Genomic DNA, 25624 nt, shown 5'->3' with positions numbered 1-25624 from the left:
CATCATGAAAGAAATGTACTTTTTATTCTTGTTATTTTCATTTAAGGGGAGACACTGCAGGCAAAAAAAAAAAAAAACTGTGTGAGATTTTGGACTTTTTGGTTTTTCATAAAGTGTTTTTACAGACTAGTGGAAAGAAAACACCCAAAAGACACTGTTAAGTATTTCTTTTATGGCACTTTTTTAGCAATTTGTGTTAATAGATTCCAATTATAATACATATATTTTTAAAGGCCATTTCTTAAAATGAGTTTTTTCTCCTACACTGAGCCATAAATCTCCACTTCAGTAGCACTTACACACACCAACTTTTACATTTTTATTTCTGTCTATATCCTGAAGGTTTTTACAGAGGGATTTATTCATATACAATTTGCTTGATTTTATACAGTTTATTCCCCCAAAAATGTAAAAAAGTGTTTCCTGTCTGTTCTAAGTTTTTTCTGAATTATGTCGTGACAAAATAAGATACCCAAAATTCCCTCTGTAAAAACCGTAAAAATTAAACAAGAATTAAAAAAAAGAGTAGAAATAACAATTTGCTTACACCTGAGTGTATACATCCTAAATCAATAACAAATTTTAAAAAAAATTCTTAAAGGTATAACGTTTTTGAGAAATAGTATTAAAGTCATGAATATAATTGTATTTAATAACTAATATATAAAGGTACATATGTTTTTGGGGAAACACCTTTTACAATTTAAACTACTTTCAAAATTAATTTTAATTCAGAAATTAAAACATGCTTTTCATAGAAGACTTGTAAGTAATAGTGGGCATGAACTGCATGTTTAATGTACATTACGGGTCAAAACTTTGAGATCAAAGATGTTTTAATGTTTTTGAAATATGTATCTTTTGCAAACCAAGGCTGTATGTATTTGGTTAAAAACACAGTAAAACAGTAATATTATAAAATATTACAACAATTTAAAAAAAAAATTTCTATTTGAATATATTTTAAAATGTAAATTATTGCTGTGATCGAAGCTGGATTTTCAGCATTACTCCAGTCTTCAGTGTCACATAATACTTCAGAAATCCTTCTAATATGTTGATTTGCTGCTCAAGAAACATGTCGAAAACAGTTCTTGCTGCTCAATATTTTTAGTGTAAACTGTGATAGATGTTTTCAGGATCCTTTGATGAACAGAAAGTACAAAAGAACATTTATTTGAAATGTGAAAATATTTTAAAACACTGTAAATGTATTTACTGATGAGTGTATACATCCTAAATCAATAACAAATGTTTTTTTTTAAAATATTTCTAAAGGTATAATGTTTTCTACAAATAGTCATAATTGTAACTTTCAAAATAAATTTTAATAAAAAAATTAAAACATGCTTTTCATAGAAGACTTGTAAGTAATAGTGGGGATGAATTACATTTTAAAAGTACATTACAGGTCAAAACTTTGGGATCAAAGTTTTTTTTTAAATATTTTTGAAAGACGTCTTTTATGCAAACCAAGGCTGTATTTATTTGGTTAAAAACACAGTAAAACAGTAATATTATGAAATATTAGAATAATTTAAAATAATTGTTTTCTATTTGAATTTTAAAATGTAAATTATTGCTGTGATCAAAGCTGGATTTTCAGTCTTACTCCTTCAGTGTCACATAATACTTCAGAAATCATTCTAAAATGTTGTTTTGCTGCTCAAGAAACATTTCTTATCATCAATGTTGAAAACAGTTCTTGCTGCTTAATATTTTTTGTGTAAACTTTTTTGGGTCAGTCCTTACTCAATAAAAGTATTATTTAAAAAAAAAAAACCTTACTGACCCTAATCTTTTGAATGGTAGTGTATTTTTGGCACACTAATCGATGGAGCAAACAACTAAAAAAGAAAGAGTGTCATGTCACTGACTGAGGTTGCATAAAGTTACACTTGACTAAGGATGCATAATGTAACCAAATTGAGAGCGCACAAATCACACGCTCCTTAGAAACACAACTTTTGTCTTACGCTGTATACCAAAGTTCAGTTTAGTGAACTAAGACCTGTAAATTTGCAAAGAGCAAACACCAATAGTGGATCTATTTGACAAATAGACGATTTATGCATCACAGATCGATTCAAAGAACACACAAACTCAAAGCTGCACGGTTTGCATTGCCGTGGCTCTGAAGTAATTTCACACGCTCAAACTCTGGTGTGACCGTGGCTTAACACTGCCGTCTGAACGTGTGTGAGACATCACATGCAATACCCACATGCTCTCTTCTAGTCACATGCTATTCTCGTGATAACTAACTACTGATTGAGAGGACCACATACACACTCACTCCACACACGCTATTAGTAATATATTAGAGGCTTAGGGGTGGGTGATATGGCAAATATATCACGATTTTATCATGATTCTTTGTCATGTTGGTTTTAATATTTTGCAAGTTGTCTGAGCAGTACAGCCAAACTAATTTCCCATGTTTTAAAACCAAAGCCTTAGAAGGTAACAAAATATAAAATAAAAAGAGTGGCAGATGTTTAGGCCAAGATATCTTAAGGTCATTGCACACCGAGTCTGAAATTTTCGTGTGCGTTTTTTTGTATGTTATTCGTAACCCTAAAAATTTGTCACGGATAGAAACCTTGCACACTGAGTCCAATGCGTATTAATTCATCCGTTGCAAAAAAAAACAAAAAAAAAACATTGCAAACCAATACAAAATGGAATCTTCAAGCAGCGAGGATGATTGTTGTCCACTTTCTTCTTAAAATGAGAAAAAGAAATAGGATATCAGTAAACTTTGATGCTTTGCTAGCTTTACTGGAGCCACTTATTATAAAGAAAACCACTAATTTCTGTGAAGACATTGCACAAGGACCTTTACAGTGCTTTGTGCTGTGAGATGAAGTGGATGAACTTGTCAGACAAAATTCTGTATTTTAGCGTTCGCTTTAACGGTGGCTCTGAACTGTCAAAACACCTTTCAAAATGCTTGCTACGGATTCACGGATACGGATTTTTTTTTTGACGGAAGAAAATTTCGGAAGCAGTGTGCAAACGTGATTGACATAACCTGAGGTCATATTTATTTTTTAACGTGCTTAAATTTCGGACAAAAAATTCGGACTCAATGTGCAGTGACCTTTAATTCCAGTAATCAATTTTAGTGCGCGCACTTCAGGGCCCGTATTCACAAAACATTTTATCTTACCACTAAGAGTTCTCCTAAATAGTAGTAAAAGTTTTTAGCTAAGAGTTTTCTCTTAAAACCTATTCACAAAGCTGCTGAGACAAACTTTTACTAAGAAATAGAGAGAAGTCTTAAGCTAAGAGTAAGAGGCGGGGTTGACCTGGTTGCTATGGACGATGTCCGCATGCTTACTAACCATGCACACAGTGATTGGCTGATAGGGGAGGGGTCTCTGTCAGAGATTTATTCATAAAATATTGTAGAGGGCGATATTATGTTGCCATATTCAAATAAAGCTTTAAAAAAAAGATGTCACCACTAATATCAATTAGTGTCACTGATTAAACAAGTATATGTTCAGCTAATTGTCAGCCTCTTACATGTGTGCTTCTCATAAACAATTAGCAGATATGCATATAAACAACATTTTAATTGACCAACTAGAATAATCATGGCTGACAGTAAGACACGCAAACGTAAAAGAAAACTCAAGAACAGCTTCTTACCCAACCTGTTAATGAAAACAAGGATATAATCAAAGGAAAATTTGGAGTATGGATGACCTCCAAAGCTAAAAGAGATGCTTGGGAAAACATATGTGTGCCAATAAATGCAACATGTTCCTAAAATGTTTACGTTCTGAGGCAGATTGCCAGAAACAGCCATTTTAGCTCTGCTTAAAAAAAAAAAAATTGGAAACCATTACAAAACGGTTTTAATGTTTTTTACTAGTTAAAATAGAAATTGTATTGGTTTTAATGGTAACTGTAATGGTGCCTGTTAATCTCTACTAATAAATGGTCACCTTCTATTGGTGGCTTGTTAAGACCACTAAATCCCAAATGTCCCAAAACAGTACGGTACAGTACAGTATGGCCTGGAAACTCCCCAGATCTTAATCCCATTGAGAACTTGTGGTCAATCCTCAAGAGGCGGGTGGACAAACAAAAACCCACTAATTCTGACAAACTCCAAGAAGTGATTATGAAAGAATGGGTTGCTATCAGTCAGGATTTGGCCCAGAAGTTGATTGAGAGCACGCCCAGTCCAATTGCAGAGGTCCTGAAAAAGAAGGGCCAACACTGCAAATACTGACTCTTTGCATAAATGTCATGTAATTGTCGATAAAAGCCTTTGAAACGTATGAAGTGCTTGCAATTATATTTCAGTACATCACAGAAACAACTGAAACAAAGATCTAAAAGCAGTTGAGCAGCAAACTTTGTGAAAACTAATATTTCTGTCATTCTCAAAACTTTTGGCCACGACTGTACTTTACGTGCTCATGAAGCGAATGCCAGAACAGCGCATGAACAAAATAATGTTATTTAACCGGCAAGGCTTAAAATATGCAAATAATGTACTTTTGTGATTGCGAATAAGTGCAGTGTCCCATGAAATTAATGTATATTGTGTTGTACAGTATAGCTTATATTAAGATGGAGGTACGCTGTAGTACGATACTACGATATTTTTTCAAAAGCAAATCGTGGAGACATTTTAATCGCCCACGATCAAAAATCGTCATATCGCACACCCCTATATAGGCTGTTATAATTACTATCGAAAAACTCTAACCCAAAATAAAAACGTTTGGCACTTTTAAAATGACAACTCTTTAGGCAGCAGTGATGATTTAGTCATTCTGCTCAGTGCGAAGAGTAAATGCCTTCAGTACATCAGTAACGGCTGTCACGTCCTGTCTAAATTCTCTCCATCATGGCACTCCGCAGGGTAAGAAGCATGTTTGAATATGACAGATAGAGGGTGATTTTGCACATCCAAAGCACACTGGCATATTGCCCTCCTATTTCTCTGACCCATAACCGGGACAGTTAATCTATGTCCCTGAATGACCACAAAACCTCTCTCTTTTTCCACTGTATGAGAATTAGTTCACCAAAAAATGAATGTTCTTTTTATTATTGACCCACATTTCATTTCTTATTCAGTGGAAAGCAAAAAAAAAAAAAAAAGAATATTTGATGAAAAATATCAGCTTTTTAGTTTTGTGGTCTAGGGTCACATATTTTATGTGCTCGATGAATGTGCGCTGACCTGTTAATATGTACTTTTTTTCTGAACTGACACTTTGAACTGGGTAAAAAAAAAAATTCATAAATCATAAGAGTAAATTTTTTTAAATTGAGATTTATACATAATCTGAAAGCTGAATAAATATGCTTTCCATTGATATATGGTTTATTAGGACACTATTTGGCTGAGATACAACTATTTGAAAATCTGAGGGTGCAAAAAAAAAATACATATATATTGAGAAAATCGCAATGCACATTACCAATTAGAAATTATGTTTTGATGTATTTATGGTGAGAAATTTACAAAATATCTTCATGGAACATGATCTTTATATCCTAATAATTTTTGCCATAAAAAAGCAATAATTTTGACCCATACAAAGTATTCAATTCAATTCAATTCAAGTTTATTTGTATAGCGCTTTTTACAATACAAATTGTTGCAGAGCAGCTGTACAAAAGTTTTAGGCTACTACAATATATTTAGTAGCTTATTAGTGGTGAATACTGTATGTTGAGTCGATGTACATATGATATAAATATTAAAATCAGTAACTGTGTAATCAAACAGATGATGAACACTAATTGCAATAGTTGTTTGTATTGTTTGCTATTGCTACAAATATACCCATACTACTCACGAGTCCAGAGTCCAGGGTCATATATATTGTTATATAACATATACAATTCACCAGCTCTAATTTCTTAATGATCTGATCGCTGTGATTAGAGTTAAAAAAATTTAATTTCTTTTTTCTGTTTTACATTTTAGGATAGCGCCATGCAATTGTTAACAAAAGACATTAAAAAATATTTATAATATTTAATATAACTCTAGCACTCTCTATTCTATGTCTATTCTTTAAAAAAAAACTATTTTTATATCTTCTATCATTTTTATCTTTTTATTTATTATACAATTAACAAAAAAAAAAAAAAACACTAGCTTGCTCTATTTTTTTTCTATTCTATCCGTTCTATTGTCCTCATTTGTAAGTCGCTAAATGACTAAATGTAAATATCTAAAAATATATGCATCTATAATGCATGCCAAAGATAACAAAATTGTGACACTGCAGTACATCAGCTGTGTCTATAATAACAGGAAACTTCTAGTTTTGCATGGTTACTCCTTCTCAGTGTTGCAGGATGGTGGATGTCTTGTAAACATCCACAAGACAGATTTGCTCCACAGTGAAACAGAAGTAAACGTTGAATGCACATGGGGTCCACACACCTGCGTTTCTTCAAATGGAAATCACAGGTAAAACATCAGCTACATTAATTATAAATGATGCCACCTGCTAACCGGTGTTCTCAATCCAGTGTCTGTGTATCTCTCTCTCTCTCTCTGTGTGTGTGTATGTGTGTGTTCGCAAGTGGGTGCTGTCAGGAGGGAAGGTGGCTTGCATAATGTAGCCTTTGGCAGAGTGCCACATCATATAATGAGTGAAAGAAAAGGGCTACATGAGCTGCATCACAGGGGCTAAATTAAGAGAGACAAGACTGTTCCTGCCTACAGGCACATCCCCTGATACACACACACACACACAGCGCATTTGCTTGCACGACCCATCGTGACGTTACAACACACAGACTGTGTGATACAGTGTGGATAAACCCCTCTTTGACTGAAACAGGTCAAAATGAAACTGTTACATGGTGCCGTTTCATAATATATATAAAAATTTATATATATATACACACAGTCAAGCCTGAAATTATTCATACCCCTGGCAAATTCTGACTTAAAGTTACTTTTATTCAACCAACAAGTTTTTTTTTTTTTGACCGGAAATGACAAATTTCTCCCAAAAGATAATAAGTCGATGTACAAGAGGCATTATTGTGGAAAAAAAATATTTCTCAGCTTTTATTTACATTTGAACAAAAAGTGGCATGTCCAAAATTATTCATACCCTTTGCAAACTGTCACAGTCTATGGGAAAATCCAAAGTTCTATACCATCCCAAATAGTCCAAGCGGTTCTAAAGCATCCTAATTACCCTGATTCATTGGGAACAGCTGTTTTAATCAACTCAACAGGTGAAAAACAGAAGCTCTCTGCTGTTGGTTTGTGGACAGTCATGGCTAAGACAAAGGAGCTCACTGAGGACCTGCGGCTGCGACATAATTTCCTGTTCTTGTCTTTTCAGTCAAGCATTTTTAGTGAATTTTAAGTAAATATTATGTCAAGTAAGTGTTAATATGCACTATTATTTTTTAAGGAAATGCATAAAACTGTACAAAAGTCACAGTAAAGGCATTAATAATGTTACAAAAGATTTTTAAATAAATGCTGTTCTTTTAAACTTCCTGAAAAATACTCATTTCTAATCATAATTTTCACACAAATCTTGATCAGCAAATCGGCATATTAGAATGACTTGTGATCACGTGATACTAAAGACTGAAGTAATGATGCTGAAAATTCAGCTTTGCATCACAGGAATAAATTACATTTTAACATTAAAACAGTAGAAAACAGTTATATTGAATTGCAAGAATATTTGATCAAATCAATGCAGCATTGGTAAGCATAAGAGACTTTCAAAAAAAAAAAAAAAAAAACACAGACACAGACACAGACACACAAGTCAACCATTAATAGTAGTATATTGAGACAATAGGTTGGTTTTTTATTCCAGAGGCTCCTCCTAATTGTCTGTCTGTAGTCGGGTAGAAGTCTAAACCTTCGTTAGCTTTCGTAGCAAATTGATCAGTGCCTTTTCAGAATTTGTGGCCTTGGATGAATTAAATATTTAGATGGGCTTCAGTCAGCTGGATTGAGCACTGGCTCTCTTTCACCCAGGCCTCTATTGAGGGAGGGTTTCAAGTCGTCTAGAGCCACTCCAGTCCTAAATAATTCAAGTCTTTCCAAAGGTGCAAGACTCACACCAGAAGACACACACACACACACACACACACACACACACACACAGCAAATCTAGACTGAGCACAAGCAATACCCACCATAACAATGAAACAGGTTTAGCACTCTAGTTAACATAAATTATAAACTCCTACAAGAAAACACATTCCCTGCTAAAATTCAAGTGATTTTTTTTCTTTATTGGTCACTTATTGTGTTAATCTATTACTATAAAAGTGTACTAAGTAACTACTTCATACATTAAGAATAGCAGACCTTTAAACAAACGACTCTTGCAAACTGTCACATGGCTATTTTGTTTGTTACACTTACTCTGGCAACAGTATAGAGTCTCAAGCCCTTGGGGCCCCTGTCTGGGGCCACTACTATAACAAAAGTCTCTAAGCAACAGTATGCTGTGAGAAGACAGCATACGTTTAAAAAAGACGTAAACTTTGATGTTTAACTTGACCTGTGATTTTGCAATAGACTATAGAATTTTTCTGAGGGGTGATAGTACAACAAAAAATAAACAAACAAATAAGACTATCAGATTATCAGAGACTTAAAGGAGTAGTTCACTTTCAGAACAAAAATGTACAGATAATGTACTCACCCCCTTGTCATCCAAGATGTTCATGTCTTTCTTTCTTCAGTCGTACGGAAATTATGTTTTTTGAGGAAAACATTTCAGGATTTCTCTCCATATAATGGACTTCTATGGTGCCCCCGAGTTTGAACTTCCAAAATGCAGCTACAAAGGGCTCTAAACGATCACAGCCGAGGAAAAAAGGGTCTTATCTAGCAAAACGATGGGTTATTTTCTAAAAATCTTGGCAAGACGAGCGTTTGAGATTAAAAAGTATATAAGTTGTAAAAGTTTTTAGAAAATAACCCATCGTTTGCTAGACATTTCTTCCTCGGCTGGGGTCATTTAGAGCCTTTTGAAGCTGCATTTAAACTGCATTTTGGAAGTTCAAACTCAGGGGCACCATAGAAGTCCATTATATGGAGAGAAATCCTAAAATGTTTTCCCTCAAAAAACACCATTCTTTACGACTGAAGAAAGAAGGACATGAACATTTTGGATGACAAAGGGCTGAGTACATTATCTCTAAATTCTTGTTCTGAAAGTGAACTACTCCTTTAAGAGTGTTGTTATTTTTGACTTGAGCCACTAAATCAGCTGTCAGGAATCTATAATACATGTGCCAATATTGAAATGTGCATGTAGAGGAATAATCACTGGCATGTGAGAGAAAACTCATCCTGATGTACATTATGAGGTAATTATTTCTCATCGTCACACAGCCTGTTAGAAGTTCGAGGCACTTCAGATCAATGCTGCACCGTGCTTTTGCATAGGCCATTTATCTATTTATTTGAGTGCATGACAGCTTACGGTTTATTCTGCATTTGTTGCTCTTAGCAACAAATAAATTACAGCTGTTTTTAGTCGGTATACAAAGTTCTTAACATTCCACACACGAATTACAATGACTGTGACATACCATGGTGTTCAGTAGGGTTACACTGCAAATCTGTTATTCAAAGTCTAATGTAAAAAATTAAATAAACTATTTATAAAAAACTGCTTCAGAAATATTTATATTTTGCACTATTTATATGATAATCAAATACAGTGTTTCATCTAAACATTTAAAGATGATTATGTACTGTAAAAATTAGGGATGCACTGAATGTTTGGCAACCGAAATTATTCGGCTGAATACAGCAAAAAAAAAAAAAAAAAAGCACTTTTGGTGTTTGGCAGAATAAGCAAAAATGGCAAATAAATTACACCGAACAATGATGTGACGCGATCAAATAGAGACGCACACTAATGCAGCAAACGTGGGCAGTGTGAAAGCATTTAAAACTGTCTGAGAAAGACACTAAAATTATTACAAGCACAGACAGCAAGATACATTTTAGTATCGCATCGCATGTCTTCCATGAAAAGAGAAAGGCCTGGTTGTTGCTGGTTACTGTATGATGACTGAAATTGCCAAATGGCCTTAAACCATTAGTAAATAAACTACAGAACGTTATGTTGTCTAATACACGCACAAATTGTATTTATTCTGACAGCGCTGCACGAGCTCCTTTAAGGTTCAAAGTCCAAAGTGCGAGGAAAATCTGCGCTAAAACAGCGTGATGAGAATCATTCATAAATCTGCTGCTGTCAGCAAAAAGTAGTACTGAGGTCTTGTAGGTTTCCACCAAAAAAAGTCAACATTCATAAATGTTAGCATTGTAATTTTACGGTTGATCTGTAAAATAAAATAAAAAATAAGACAAAAATAATGATAAAAGCTCTATTAATACATTTATTATAACATTTTCCTTTGCTCAGTAAGGCTGCATTTATTTGTACATTAAAAACACATGCCTGATTCAAGAAGGGGGTCTTAAAAATGGCCAATAAATATTATTTTACTAACTTATTCATTTTGAGTTAAATTGTGCTTTTTTTGGAAGGCTATAATTTCTACTAGAATGTTAAAAATGTTCAGTGTTAAATAAAAAATATTAGTTTTTTTTTTTTTGTAATTAAAAGACAAAACTGTAAAAAGCAAATACTGGCCATTTAATTTATGCAATGGTGAAAATATTGCCAAAATACATGGGGGAAAAACACGAAAAATTGTGTTTGGTAATCGACCTTCGGCCCAGTGCGTAATTTTGTTCAGCTTCAGCTTTGGCCAAGAATTTTCATTTCAGTGGATCCCAAGTAAAAATACAGCTTGAATTGAAAAAAGGGGGATGGCTTATTGGCACACTGCTTAATCAGAAAACATATGCCAAAAAGGGTTGCTGACCCTTGCACTAAACAGTAGTTACACTGGCAAAAATTGTGTATTTTCCAATTTGATTAGTCAACTGGTTGTCCAAGCAGGAACAGAATGGCAGGGTCCCAAGATGCATTTTTAACTAGTGCGATTATTACATTCAGTGCGTGTCTATTTCTATGGAAGCAGCAATAATAAACCTTTTAAATATAAATTGATGACATGTTTTATTCATGTCAGAAACACAAAGTTTACGTCTTACTCTATTCCTGAAGAAAGTATGGAGAAGTGGATGATTTTACATGTTGTACATCTAATTAGATCTAATTCTCTGCATTACAGTGGAAATATGGCAACGCTCTTAGCCCATTATAACTTACATATCATATACAGTCATGTAAAAAAGTTAGGACACCCTACTGAATTTCATGGTTTCCTGTATCAGGACATAATAAAAATGATCTGGTCCTTGACAGGTCTTAAAATTTGGAAAATAAATGCTCAGATAAAGATCATCACATGACATATCATACAGTGTTATTATTTATTTAAGAAAAATATGTGCCATGTGTGACAAAGTTAGGACACGCTATGAGTCAATTGCCTGTAGATCCACTTTTAGCAGCGATAGCTTGAAGCAAGTGACTTTATCAGTCTCTCACACTGTTCTGGAGAAATTTTGGCCCACTCTTCTTTTCAACGTTGCTCCAGTTTATTAAGGTTTGTGGGCATTTGCTTATGCACAACTCTCACCACAGCATTTGAGTCGGGATGAGCTCTGGACTTTGACTGGGCTATTGCAACACCTTGATTCTTTTCTTTTCAGCCATTCTGTTGTAGATTTTGTGGTGTGCTTAAGATCATTGTCCCGTTGAATGACCCAATTTTGGCCCAACTTTAGCTGTCAGACAGATGACCTCACATTTGACTCGAGAATACTTTGATATACAGAGGAGTTCATGGCCGACTCAATGACTGTGAGGTGCCCAGGTCCTGTGGCTACAAAACAAGCCCAAAATCATCAGCCCTCCTCCAGCATGCTTGTCTTTTGGTATGAGGTGTTTGTGTTGATATGCTCTTTAGGTTTTCACCAAACGTGGTGCTGTGCATTATGGCCAAACATCTCCACTTCAATGTCGCCTGTTCAAATTATTCTACAACCCCAAATCAGAAAAAGTTGGGACAGTATGGAAAATGCAAATAAAAAAAGAAAGTAGTGATTTCTAAATTTACTTTGACTTGTATTTCATTGCAGACAATACAACAGCACATTATTTAATGTGTTCCTCATGATTTTATTTTATTTTTTCAAAATAAACACGTATTCCAATTTTGGTTCTTGCAACACATTTCAAAAAAAGTTGGAACAGTAAAGCATTTACCACTTTGTAATGTTGCCATTCCTTTTCACAACACTTAAAAGACGTTTAGGGACTGAAGACACCAAGTGATGAAGTGTTTCAGGTGAAATTTTTTCCCATTCTTCCTGCAAACAAGTCTTAAGCTGGGCAACAGTACGGGGTCTTCGTTGCCACACATTCTCTATTGGAGACCGGTCGGGACTGCAGGCAGGCCAGTCAAGTACCTGTATCCTCTTCCTCTGCAGCCAGGACTTTGTAATGCGTGCAGAATGTGGTTTTGCATTGTCCCTTGTTGAAATATGCATGGGCGTCCCTGGAAAAGAAGTCTTCTTGAAGGCAGCATATTGTGCTCCAAAATCTCTATGTACTTTTCAGCATTAATGGTGCCATCACAGAAGTGCAAGTTACCTTTGCCAAGGGCACTGACACAACCCCATACCATGACAGACCCTGGCTTTTGGACTTGTTGCTGGTAACAGTCTGGATGATCCTTTTCTTCTTTGGTCCGGAGCACACGGCGTCCATTTCTCCCAAAAAATACCTGAAATACTGATTCATCTGAACACAGTACACGTTTTCACTGTGTGATGGTCCATCCCAGATGCCTCAGAGCCCAGAGAAGTCGACGGCGCTTCTGGACACTGTTAACATAGGGCTTCCTTTTGGTACAGTACAGTTTTAACTGGCATTTGTGGATGTAACTACGTATTGTGGTACTTGACAAAGGTTTGCCAAAGTAGTCCTGAGCCCATGTGGTGATATCGCTTATAGATGAATGACGATTCTTGATGCAGTGCCGCCTGAGAGATCGGAGATCACGGTTGTTCAGCTTAGGCTTGCGCCCTTGTCCTTTACGCACTGAAATTCCTCCAGATTTTTTGAATCTTTTGATTATGTTATGCACTGTTGAAGGTGAAATATCCAAATGTCTTCCTATCTTTCTTTGAGGAACATTGTTTTTAAACATTTCAATAATTTTCTCACGTATTTGTTGGCAAACTGGCGATCCTCGGCCCATCTTTGCTCCTAAAGGACTAGACCTTTCTTGGATGCTGCTTTTGTACCAAATCATAATTACAATCACCTGTTGACATGACCTGTTTCAAATAACATCATTATTTAACCAGTTTACCAGATTACTAGCCCTGTCCCAACCTTTTTTGGAATGTGTTGCAGGTCTGAATGACAGGAAAGGATGTATATTTAGAAATGAAATGAAGTTGACCAGACAAAACATATTTTATGTTCATATTGTCTGCAATGAAATACAAGTCAAAATAAATTTAGAAATCACTACTTTCTTTTTTTATTTGCGTTTTCCATACTGTCCCAACTTTTTCTGATTTGGGGTTGTAGAAGACTTATGTTTTGTTCAGATGCAACTTTGCAGACCTAAACTGTGCTGCCATGTTTGTTTGTTTTTTAGATGGAAGAGGCTTTTTTTGCCAAGCCTTCTAAACTTGCCATTTTTGTCCCATATTTGTCTAATGATATTGTCATGAACTTTATCATTTAACATGTGAACTGAGACCTGTAGAGTCTGAGGTGTAGTTCTTGGGTTGTCTGCCATTTCTCTGAGCATTACACGGTCTGATCTTGGGGCGAATTTTCTGGGACGTCCACTCCTGGACCGAGAGGTGTCTGTTTTAAATGTCTTCCACTTGTGAATAAACATCAAATTGTTTGGAAATGGCCGTATTACTCTTCTCAGATTGATGGCAGCAACAAATGCCTCTCTGAGATGATTGCTGACGTCTTACCTCCTTGGCATTGTGTTATAACACACCTGAAGGCTCCAGACCAACAAACTGCCAAAGCTTATGCTATTATAGAGGCGCTCAGACTTGCTGATGATCAGTTAATCAAAGGTATTTTTAATTTAGACTTTTATTTTGTTCAATAAATAATGACAATTTGTCATGTGTTGTTCATCTGAGGTTTTATTTTCCAAATTTTAAGACCAGCCAAAGGACCCGATTTTTTTTATGATGTCCTTTTTCACAAGACTGTATAACGTTATATATTTTGTTACCACACATTTGTGAAAATTCCCGTCAGTCATACTTGCATACAGCACTATAGAGTGCAACAGCTGGGTTCCAAAATTTAAAAAATATATATAATTTATTTTATCCATAGGAGATATTTATTTTTATATGATTATATACTGTTAATCAATCATTCATGATTTTTTAAAAATCCATTAGCCTACATTATTTCAACCGATTTCTCAAAGAATCATCTAGAATTCCTATCGTAAAACTATATTCCATAAGATGCAGTACATATTGGAGGTAAAAATCCATCAATCAGTAAACCATGGCTTTTAGTATTATCTGTTAGGAAAAAAATTAAATGCTGTATATTTGAACAAAACAGCTTCACTGCATATTGATATTTCAAAACATCTGTAGTGCGATCAACATGCTATATAAAAGGATTAATAGTGATTTAAGAGTGCTCACAGTACTGCTAGCATGCTGAAGAAGAGACTCTAATGCATCTTCTGTAAAGACTAATGGAAATATTTTTTTTATCCATTTTTAAATGGATAATAAAACTGCATAACAGAACCTCACTAATGAGCTGGTTGTTAAACGACTAAACGATTAGTCAACATGACCAATTGTTAAGAAGATGAAGCATGACTCAAATACAGTTGATGTGTTGAAAACCCCAAACAGGCTGATGAGCTGCAGATAAATTATTCCTGGCTGTGAATAATGTAAATGGCTTTCATCATCAAAACACAGTCTCTCAGTCAAGTTCAGCCTTTTTTGGCTCGACCGATGCACATGGATAACAGAGGTTATCACACAATATTACATAACAAATTAGAATGAGTGAAAACTCAAACCAGCACACAATCAGAGACGTGTTTTGACATGTACTTAAAACAAAGAGACAAATTTACTACCCAAGCATTAGAAGTAACACCTCCATGAATGGCATTTCCTTTAACACTCCAAGCTTTGCTTCTGCTTTTTTGCTTTTGGCAGTTGATGAAGTGTGCAATCTATGCCTCCTCTTGACTGATATAATGACTCCTGTATGACATGGCTGGTTCAAATCAGGGTCAGATGAAATCAGTTTAGCCACATCCCAAATTCCTTTTTATTTTTTTCCCTTAAATTTAATGTTTTCTGTTATAACAAAAATGTTTTAGCAAAAACAGTTAAGGGGAGACACTGCAGGCAAAAACACAGTTTTCTCAGGCACCTGTCAAGTTTGAGATTTTGGGCTTTTTGGTTTTTCATAAAGTGTTTTTTCAGACTAGTGGAAAGAAAACATCCAAAAGACACTGTGAAGTGTTTCTTTTATAGCATTTTATCTATTTGTGTCAATAAATTTAAATGACAATCCATATTTTTAAAGACCGTTTTCTCAAAATGAGTTTTTTCTTCTACACTGAGCCATAAATCTCCACTTCAGTAGCACTTACACCAAACTTTACATTTTTATTCCAGTCTATATTCTGAAGGTTTTTACAGAGGGATTTTATCAATTTTATTCCCCCGAAAAATGGTAAAGATATATTGTTTTCAGTCTATTCTAAGTATTTTCTTAATTATAGAGTGACAAAATGAGATACCCAAAATTCCCTCTGTAAAAAAATTTGACTCTAATATGTCAAAAAAATTTAACAGGAATTTTAAAACTGACTTCATCCAGTGTTGTACTAGAAATGTATGCAAATTAGCGGATATTTCATTAAATAATGCCTAATTTGAATATTTAAACCTAACATTTTAGAAAATACAAAAAATGTTTGCAATTATAAATGTAATCAATCAACTGGATAAGTAAGATGATAACTATTAGTTAATTTTTTTGGTGAAACGCTGGTGAAGTGACTCTCAGAGCAGAACAAGACGAAATTGATGCGTTCATATCCTTATATATGGAGACGGAAGATAGTGAAAACACCACGAGTGTCACAAGTGCTTCAGTATGTGTAGTAGATGAAACTGCGGCACTCATTCACACAGAAACACACAGAACATACATTATAGACTTCATATTTAAATACCGGTCTTTGCACTAATATTTACTGGCACTTGTCCAAATCACAATTTGATTCATTGAACAGCCCTACTTTTGACTTATCCACCATATTTTTTTCACATGGCTCTTTTCAATGACTGGGTACTGCTATTCTGTGATTATACAAATCATAGGACCCTATTTAAATACTGTAGATATTTGAGTCCAGAAAAGCACACTGCATGCTGTACATACATAGTGTGTGTTAATGTGACAATAACAAACCACATTACTAAAAAGAAACATGTACATTTACAGAAAAGTTGTTGCTGTTCATGTAACTATAGATTGTTAACAGTTGCGGAGTGCGACAAATATGTAACTGACAAATTTTAGAAAGAAGGATCAAAAATAGACTAACATAAAAACTGAAAACTGCATTTTTTTTAAATCAGAGTTTAAGATATAATATGTATTTGTAGAAATACTGACAGAGAAACTAGAATTTCAGTAGAGACCAAAGCCTTGGACAAACTGGTAAATAATGCTAATTCTTGTAAGACCTACAATGTCTCTAGTTAATCTACCAGTTTCTTCTCCAAAGACTTAAATCAATACAAGGTTGCTCGGATTCCTTGCCTCATCTCTGCTGGGAGGATTCTGGGTAACTGGGGAGTATCACTGAGATATCACATCAGCCTAAACTGGAATGAAAAGCAACGTGATACCTGCTGGGCTTCACTTCTCTAGTGAACATCCAGGAGAAAGAAAAGAGACTAAACAAGAAGTAAATGGGATGGATCAAGAGGTCAAGCCAGATCTTTATCTCTTTCAGGATGCAGATAATAAGAGCTTTCTCTCCATCTCTATGGAAAAGCTTTCACCTGAACCATACAGATCTCATTCTGTGTGCACTGCGGTCACTCTTACTGGTAGTCAACTCCCCCTCTTCCCAAATACTCCAGGCTTAAAAGGATAGTTCACAGAATAATGAGAATTCTTTTAACACTTGCTGTCCTTCATGTGCTCCAAACAAAGTCTTTTTAAAACGGTGTTATTTAGCAGAATGTTCACAGTTATCTTTTAGAATAAACAAATATCATTTCTGTCTCCTTTTGTAAGTCTAGTCATTAGACTACTTGGAAAATTCTGGTGTGAGCTCACAAGATTTCTACTACAAAGGCATGTAATTATAAAGGGGAAATTATGCCTCTCTTGAAATGCCCATGTCAGATTGTGTTGAAAAGGCATGTCTGGACAGGTATAAGATTTTTGTCTTCCAGCTCCAGCAATGCATCACCACACAACGGCTTCCTGACAACAAACTTACAACCCCCTTCTGCTGACAAAATACATTCAAAATGTGGCCTTAAAGTCCCAATGAACGTTTTTTGGCTTTTAGTATGAATGTTAGCCTTAAGTAGGGATGCACCGAAATAAAAATTCTTGGCAGAAGCCGAACAAAATGAAACACTGGGCCGAAGGCCGAACACGGTTTTTCGTGTTTTTCCCCATTTTGACAATATTTTCAGCATTGCATAAATTAAATAGCCAAAATTTGCTTTTTACAGTTTCACAACTGCTGTCAGTCCCAAACAGTAACTGTGAATGCAACCATAATGTGAATTTCAATTGATTGTATTGTATCACTTTCCTCTATATCTTTTTTTTCTTTCTTTCTTGCTTCCTTTCTTTTTTAGTATTTATTGTTATTCTTTTTCTTTCTCTTTCTTTCTCTTTTCTTATTATTTTTCTTTATTTAATGTTATTATTTTCTTTCTTTCTTTGTTGTCATTTATTTTTAAGGTATTAATTATGAGAAAACGTTTAATTAAAATATTAAAAGATTAATAGCATAAGTTACTGTTATTTTTTATTGAAGGGGTCATCGGATTCCACAAGTTCATATGATTCTCTAGGGTCTTAATTTGGTTAAAAGTTTTCAATAGCAGTGTAAAAAAAACACTCTTTTACCTTGTCAAAATCAGCTCTCAAAACATCAACACATTTTATTGCATGTTCCTTTAAATGCAAATAAGCTCTGCTCGCCCCGCCCCTCTCTACTGTGGGATTATGAGCCGTAATGTTTACTTTAGCTGCATTTAGCCGTATAACTTGCCAACAAGCACATTATTAAGAAAGGCCATTTGCAAAGATGCATAAAAACGCCTTATACTCACTTCTGCTGTGGGTGAAGCTGCATCAGGAACGTTTTGCACGACCATAGACGCATATGTAAATCAGGATAGGTGCTTTCCTTTTCAAAAACGAAAGTAACGTTATCCCTTGCATCTTCAGCAGCTCAGATGTCGAGAGTAAATGACTACTGCTATGCTCATTATTACATCCAACAACAGAACACCTCAATCGCTCAATCTGAGACATTCTTGTCTTCTCCTGCACCTGAGTCACACAATGGTAAGGCGCTCATGTCAATCAACTATCGTGGGAGTGGCCTCTGTCTGTGTCATTAACTGAAACTAAAATAATAAATAAAATAAAAAAGTAATCAATAAATTAGCCGACTAATTGAAAAAATAATCGACAATAAAAATAATCGTTAGCTGCAGCTCTAGTATGTGCCTCTGTTTGTTCGGTATAATTTATTCTGCTTTTTCGCTTATTTGGCCGAGCACCAAAAGAGCTGGGGTTTTTTGGTCCGTCCCTAGCCTTAAGGTGATCTTTAAGCCAGTGTGCTCCAAATCACTGACAAAATTCGCATTTACAAGATATAAGCATTCAAAACTTAGTGTTTAACTTCCACAAATATGGATCAATGATTTTGATGACATCAGCCTGCACTTCTGCTTCTCATCAAACTTTCTGTCCAATCAAATGCTCTCTAGAATCCGAAGCATCCCACCCTGTATACTAGAAATAGACGCTGAAGCTGCAGCTGAAATCGGTCACTTGTTCACAGAACTAGTATTTTTTGTAAGGTGAATGGCATGTAGTGCACTATTTAGGGGACAGGGAATGATTCAGACATTCAGACAATATGCTTTCCAATGGGGTGAAAAAAGTCTGGTTTCAAAAGATGCAATACCACAGAGCGGATCATATGCACAAGTCAGCCCAGAGCCATTTAAATTCCACACAGAATGCTATATTTTATAGCGATATGGATGAGATTGCGGCTGTCATACTCCGTCAAATGCGGCTTTACTGAGCTCAATGGATGTGGCTCAAGCTGTGATATAAACAACGCTATTGGCTATTTAAAAAAGGTCCCGCCCTGTGATCCTGTTTCAGTTGAATTTACGTCAACACACACACTGCAAAAAATGGGTAAAAATGCTTTTCTTACATAGATTTTTTTGTCTTGTTTCCAGCCAAAATATCTAAAAATTCTTAAATCAAGAAGCATTTTCTAGACAAGTAAAAAAAAAATTGTTTTCAGAAAAAAACAAGTCAAAATTAAGTATACTTGTCTAGAAAATCCTCCTTGATTTAAGACTTTTTAGACATTTTGGCTGAAAACAAGACAAAAAAAATCTATGTAAGAAAAGCATTTTTTGCAGTGCAGAATAACGCTGTGTGTTTTAAAGCACTTCAGGGGACCTTTAATGTATGTGTGCACCAATATTTTAAAAATATTGGTTGCAGATGTCTTAATGTTCTGTAATGTGTTTGAGTGTGTGTGTGTGTGTGTGTGTGTGTGTGTGTGTGTGTGTGTGTGTGTGTGTGTGTGTGTGTGTGTGTGTGTGTGTTTTTTCTTAATGTTCAAACAAATGTGTCTAATGTTCAAACACATGCCAATAAATATATTTTGGGGAAAAATATTAGATATTGTATTTATATTCATCCTGCTTACGAAAACAATTCCTTAGTTATTCCACCTTTACAACTTATATATTTTACAAAGAAAATCAAGCCAATTTTTATAACCATTGCTATTTTATTTTTTTATTTCTTTGCTTTGCTTTTTTCCACATTGTGATTATACACATGTACCCTTCTATTTTCATTACTTAATGAAAATAATCCTGTAAGGACACAATGCTGTTTTGCTATTATATAAAATCAGCATTAATTAAATCCCAAATACATTTTTATGTACAATTTTTTATTATTTATTTGAATTGCATTGCAGTAGAGTAGCCATCGAAAGGCATCATTTGTCATTTTAAAATATATTTAATACATTTAACTATTTTTTGATACTAAGGTGAAATATGACTGACATTTCTTGACAGTTGTTGTAAGATTCACCCAACGAATGTCAGAGAAGTTCACTTACTGTTGGTGTGTCTACTGTAACTGAAAACCTTAGAGGTCACCATTTGTGCTGAGTCCATTCAGAGATAAAAAAGTCTCAGGAGTTGAATGGTTTAGAGTAGAAATAATGACAACATGATATGGACTACATCATACATGCACGCACACGCGCACACACACACACGCACGCACGCACGCACGCACGCACGCACGCACACACACACACATCAGGAAGCTGAAGGTTCTTCTAGTAAGAAAATAAATGAGAAGTCTAATTCATTTCAAATGGAAAAAGACACTTTCAAAACCAACTCATCTTCTCCACAGTACGCTGATATGGTCAAACCATCTATACTGTACAAGCTCATTTTCAGATGCATATGTGTCAAGCTTTCCACAGAAGCGATGTAAATATATAAAAAACTAAATTACACTTCACACTTAAATAATGTTTGGGAATAGAATAAGATGTTTGGTGTCTACAGATGAGACGAGCAAAAGCAGATGTTCAAGTGCTGGATTGAAAAAAGAAACAATTCAGGAGGGTTCAGTTACAGTGCATTCATCAGTCGATTAAGAGTCAGGACAAATGCAAATGGAAGGTTTGTGTCATAAATAAAGATAGAACTTTTTGCTGTGTTGCATTTGATCAAGCAAAAGCAATTAGCCAGAGTACATCTGCTTTGCAAACAGTTTAACTACTTCTAAAGAGTCAGACAGGGGAGAAAAAGAAAAGATGAAAAGATGAAAAGACAAAAAGACGTGATGGAGAGAAAAAAAATCTGTCCTATTTCATAACTGCTCTCATAGGTCTGGCCCAATGTATTAAAAAATGTTCAGTGTCACCATGAAGCGTAATTTATAAATATGCATTGAGAGCAAATGTAGGCATAAATAGAGCTTGATATAAATAGGATTTAATACTAGAAGAACATTGGAAAGGTCAACTGAGCGATTTTAGGTAATGTGCTACACAAACATCATACCCACTTCTCATAGTTCACAAATGTCACATAGTTTCTGTAAGTTATGACCTGCCTTCTACAGAAAATAAACAATGAGATATCAATCATCATGATGTAAACAGGAAGAATCAATCCATCACATCCAAGCAAGAAACGTATCTTTCTTCATCATATCAACTACATTCAAACATGTTCACCAGAAGACTGTTACAAGCATGCTCAGAATCAAAGGAACCTCTCAGGAAGTGCTAATTGCGTTCAAAACATTTTCTAGTTGAAACAGCATCAGATAAGAGGTTTAGGTTCCTTGTTTGGAAAGTGCAGACGTAAAACCGTCAAACCCAAAAGAAAGCATCCTAGCAGAAAACAGTTATTTGGTTAGATTCTAAATTAACATGTAAATATCTAAATGGAACGCAGGATAATATGCAACATACTGTTGCCTTTGTATTTCAGTAAACATCAACAGGCCTCTTTGATAGTTTGAGGAGCAGTTGAAGACAGAAGGTGCACAAACACAGACAAGCCAGGCAGCAGCAGTGTTGCATTGAACAGCTGTTCAGTGTTCTGCAGCTCCAGCGCTTCAGTGCCGCATTTGAATGCATGACAGAATGCAAGAGAAGCATTTCATTTCCATGGATGATGCGTTCGGACACAGAGCGAAACAGTAAACACGCGCCTCCAGCCTGCAGTATCTTACCTTTGGAATTGCTGAATGCGGTGTACCAGGATAACGATATAAGCCCACATAACCCGAATAGTAAGACTGTTAGGAAGGTGCCATTTCTGAGCCTCATCTCCGGGTCCGCGCCGGTATCATGTCCGAACCGAACCGTGTGCTCGAGCGCGTCTTGCGTGCGCTGCCGCGGTGCCTGCGTGCGTTAATGACAGCGCGCACACATGAGAGATGAGAGGGAGGGCGAGAATGCGAGAGACTGTGTACAAGCAGATGCCGTTTGTACTGGAGGGTGTGTGTGTGTGAGATAGAGAGAGAAAGCGAGAGAAAGAGTGTGTGTTCGGTGCACAGTGTTGTGTTGGACGAGCTCGTGTAGGCGGTGCAGCTGCTCCTCCGTGCGGTCAAAAAAGAAACACACTCTCTCTGTTTGAAACGTCAGGTAATTTTGTACGCTTTGTCATTTTGAATAATATCCTATTAAGCATACAGGCTATTGTTTGAAGTACTGGTGTGGCATCGGGTTTTTTCACACTAAATTTACTTGAGTTTTTGTGTACATAACATGTGTCTGGGTACTGTGTATATTTATTTTGTGTATATAAAGACACACACATACAGTATATTTAGAAAATATTGACATGTATTAAAAAGTATATATTTATATTCATATAAATTATATTATATATTTAATATATTTAATATATAAATATAACATATTTTTCTTAAATATATATACGCATGTGTGTTTTTATATATACGCATAATAAATATACACAGTATACACACATATATTATCTACACAAAACATTTATTTTGTATGCTATTAATCACAATTAATTTTTGCCCAGCACTATTATTTGCCTCTTCTGTGTAAATTTAATATTTTTAATTCTAAAACAGTAGCAGTAACATATAACATATCTAAAGCTCAAATAATGCACAACTTTTATCAGAATTATGCCCTATTATGCCCCTTTTTACAAGATGCAGTGTTTGCAAGCAGTAATTACGTTTTTTTGTGGGTGGAGCTTATCTGGTTGCAGAAAAGACGGTTCTTTCTGTCCTTCACTTCGACGTTGTGTCGAATGATATGACACTAGGGGTCGCTTTTGAGAGTCCAAACACCTCTGATATCTTGGGAAAAGGCCAATGAAATTGGGTGTGCAGATTTTGCATAGCTGGCCATGCCCCGGATATCCTGGTATAAATAGGCCAGCGAGAGATCTGCTCATTCCTTCTATTCTTCGGAGCCGATTGCAGCATCTCTCTGTGAGAAAAAGCACCACTCACCTCTTCCTCGCTGGATCTATGGCACAAAGCAGCGGTCTCTCCCTCTCAAACAAAGCTAAGTGTTGTGAGAGTACCCCTGAGTGCTTCGATGGCGATCTTTGAAAAGCAAATTACCTCCTAAAAGAGCAATTTCTCTAAAGGAGCTGACATGGATGATGGATTGTTTGTTTGTTTGTTTGCCTTTCCTTCCGTGTCCTTCTGGTTGCGTTTCCTACCTCTTCCCAAACGATTGGCGCGATCGCTGTGTTCAGAGTTGGGCGTGATGCTGATGCCTTGGCTGAGCAAGCCCTCACGGGTCGAGTATCAGTTGACACTGACAATGGCAGTCGTGCTTGAATGAGCGGAAATGCACGAAGTGTTAATGAAATCATGGTAGGCATTTTTTCGGCTGAAACACTATATACCAACTCCTCCTCCCTGATCTCCCTCGATGGGGGTCCAGCAAGGGGGTTTTCGGGGTATTCCCCAGGTAGGTACTTCCTGGCGAGATCACCCTAGACCAGGGCCTTACACGGCTTCCGGACAAGCTGCGTTCACCCTGCACATTCTGCAGGCTGCCAGGCTAAGGTGTTATGAGATCTGCACGAGGGTGATCTCAACTCAAGGGTTGTTTCGGGTATGCTCCCTGAGTGGCGAAGGCCACGACGCAGGCTCTGGGAAGAGCGATGTCCACCATGGTGGTCCAGAAGTGGCACCTGTGGCTTAGCCTGGCTGAAATGCGGCATGCTAAGAAGTTCGCTTCTCAACGCCCCATTTCCCAGCCTGGTCTTTTCTGTGACCCTTGTACAGGCCAGAGCTCCCTCCATGAGGCAGCTGTATGGCCTGAAATGGCGCAAGTTTACAGACTGGTGTTCTTAAGGAAAGGACCCACGGAGATGTGGCATCAGATCAGTGCTACCCTTCCTCCAAGAAGGCCTGGATAGGCACCTTTCTGCTTCAACGCTTAAGGTCCAGGTGGCTGCAATATCGGCCAACCATGACCTAGTGGAAGGCAGATCGGTGAGGAAGCACGATTTAGTTATCAGATTTCTTAGAAGTGCCCGGAGGCTGAACCCTTCTAGACTGCGCCTCATCCCCTCTTGGGATCTGTCTGTGGTCCTTCAGGCCTTACAGCAAGATCCGTTTGAGCCCCTTCAGTCAGTCAACCTCAGCGCTCTTTCTATGAAGACGGCCATGACCTTGTACAGAGAGAATTTTTAATCCTTTCAGAGATCAGGTCGTCACCAAGCTATCCCTTCCCAGGAAGGGGACCCCAACCTGTCCATGTTATGCCCAGTCCGTGCCCTGCGAACGACTTTAGACGTTCTGACCAGCTTTTTGTCTATTTCAGAGACAGCAGACAGCAGAAGGGGAATGCTGTCTCCAAGCAAAGAATCTCCCACTGGATTGTGGATGCGATCCTTATGGCCTACCAAGCCAGAGGCTTACTCTGCCCAGTGGGAGTGAGAGCCCACTCAACCAGGGGAGTCGCTGCCTCTGCAGCTCTAGCGAATGGGGTTTCTCTAACAGACATCTGCAGAGCTGCAGGTTGGGCTACATCGAACACATTCGCCAGATTCTATACCTTTGAATGGAACCAGTATCTTCCAGAGCCCTAAACTCAACCTCTGAGACTCAGGAGACTGGCAAGGTGTAGAGCTTGCTACAGCGCTTTTCCCTCCTAGGGCGATTACGCTTCTCAGTTCAGTAAGTTTCCTTGAAGTGAACCCTGAGCTACCCTCTTGCATTACTGAGTTCAGCGGAGGAACTTGCTATCAGAATCCAGTACAACGTAAGTTACCTCTTATGAACTCTTGTACTGGTTTGGGGCTCCACATGTAGTGGCTCCCAAAGGTGGCCCCATGTGTGTATCCCCACCTATATTCCCTAAGGTGTTGACGGAATGAAATCACTAGAACATTTAAATTTTAAAAGGCCGTATTTATTTTCATTTTTCCGCTCCACCCCTTCAGTGGAGTGGAATGGCTTCTATAGACGGGGCATTATTTTTCTTACGTGACCTGTATAAACACAGTGATCTTTCTAGTCATACTGAGTTAACTGCTATAACCTAGACATTAACTTAGAAATTATTCTCTTGCAGACGTGATACTGTCATGTTTCTCTGTATAAACACAGTGATCTTTCTAGTCATACTGAGTTAACTGCTATAACCTAGACATTAACCTAGAAATTAAATATCTCTATCTGTAAGCAATATGTAGTGCTTGATTATTGGCATTTTAATATACCATAAACCATTTAATAGTATACCTGTTGATTGTAGTTGAATATGT

General features: G+C 36.4%; 1 protein-coding gene across 1 annotated transcript in view; it reads right to left on the bottom strand.

Annotated features, from left to right (window-relative positions):
- The window catches only part of mgat4b (alpha-1,3-mannosyl-glycoprotein 4-beta-N-acetylglucosaminyltransferase B), a 225721-nt gene extending 203387 nt beyond the window's left edge, over positions 1-22334 (bottom strand). The window contains exon 1 of the mRNA XM_073820494.1: positions 22083-22334. Within this exon, the coding sequence (XP_073676595.1) occupies positions 22083-22179 (97 nt within the window). The 5' untranslated portion in view covers positions 22180-22334. The remainder of the gene's footprint in view (positions 1-22082) is intronic.
- Between the last annotated feature and the right edge of the window lie 3290 nt (positions 22335-25624).

This window comes from Garra rufa, chromosome 16 (genome assembly GCF_049309525.1).
Source record: "Garra rufa chromosome 16, GarRuf1.0, whole genome shotgun sequence".
Lineage (NCBI taxonomy): Eukaryota > Metazoa > Chordata > Actinopteri > Cypriniformes > Cyprinidae > Garra > Garra rufa.
The sequence above is the reverse complement of the archived record's forward strand: the minus strand, read 5'-3'. Positions and strand labels throughout refer to the sequence as shown.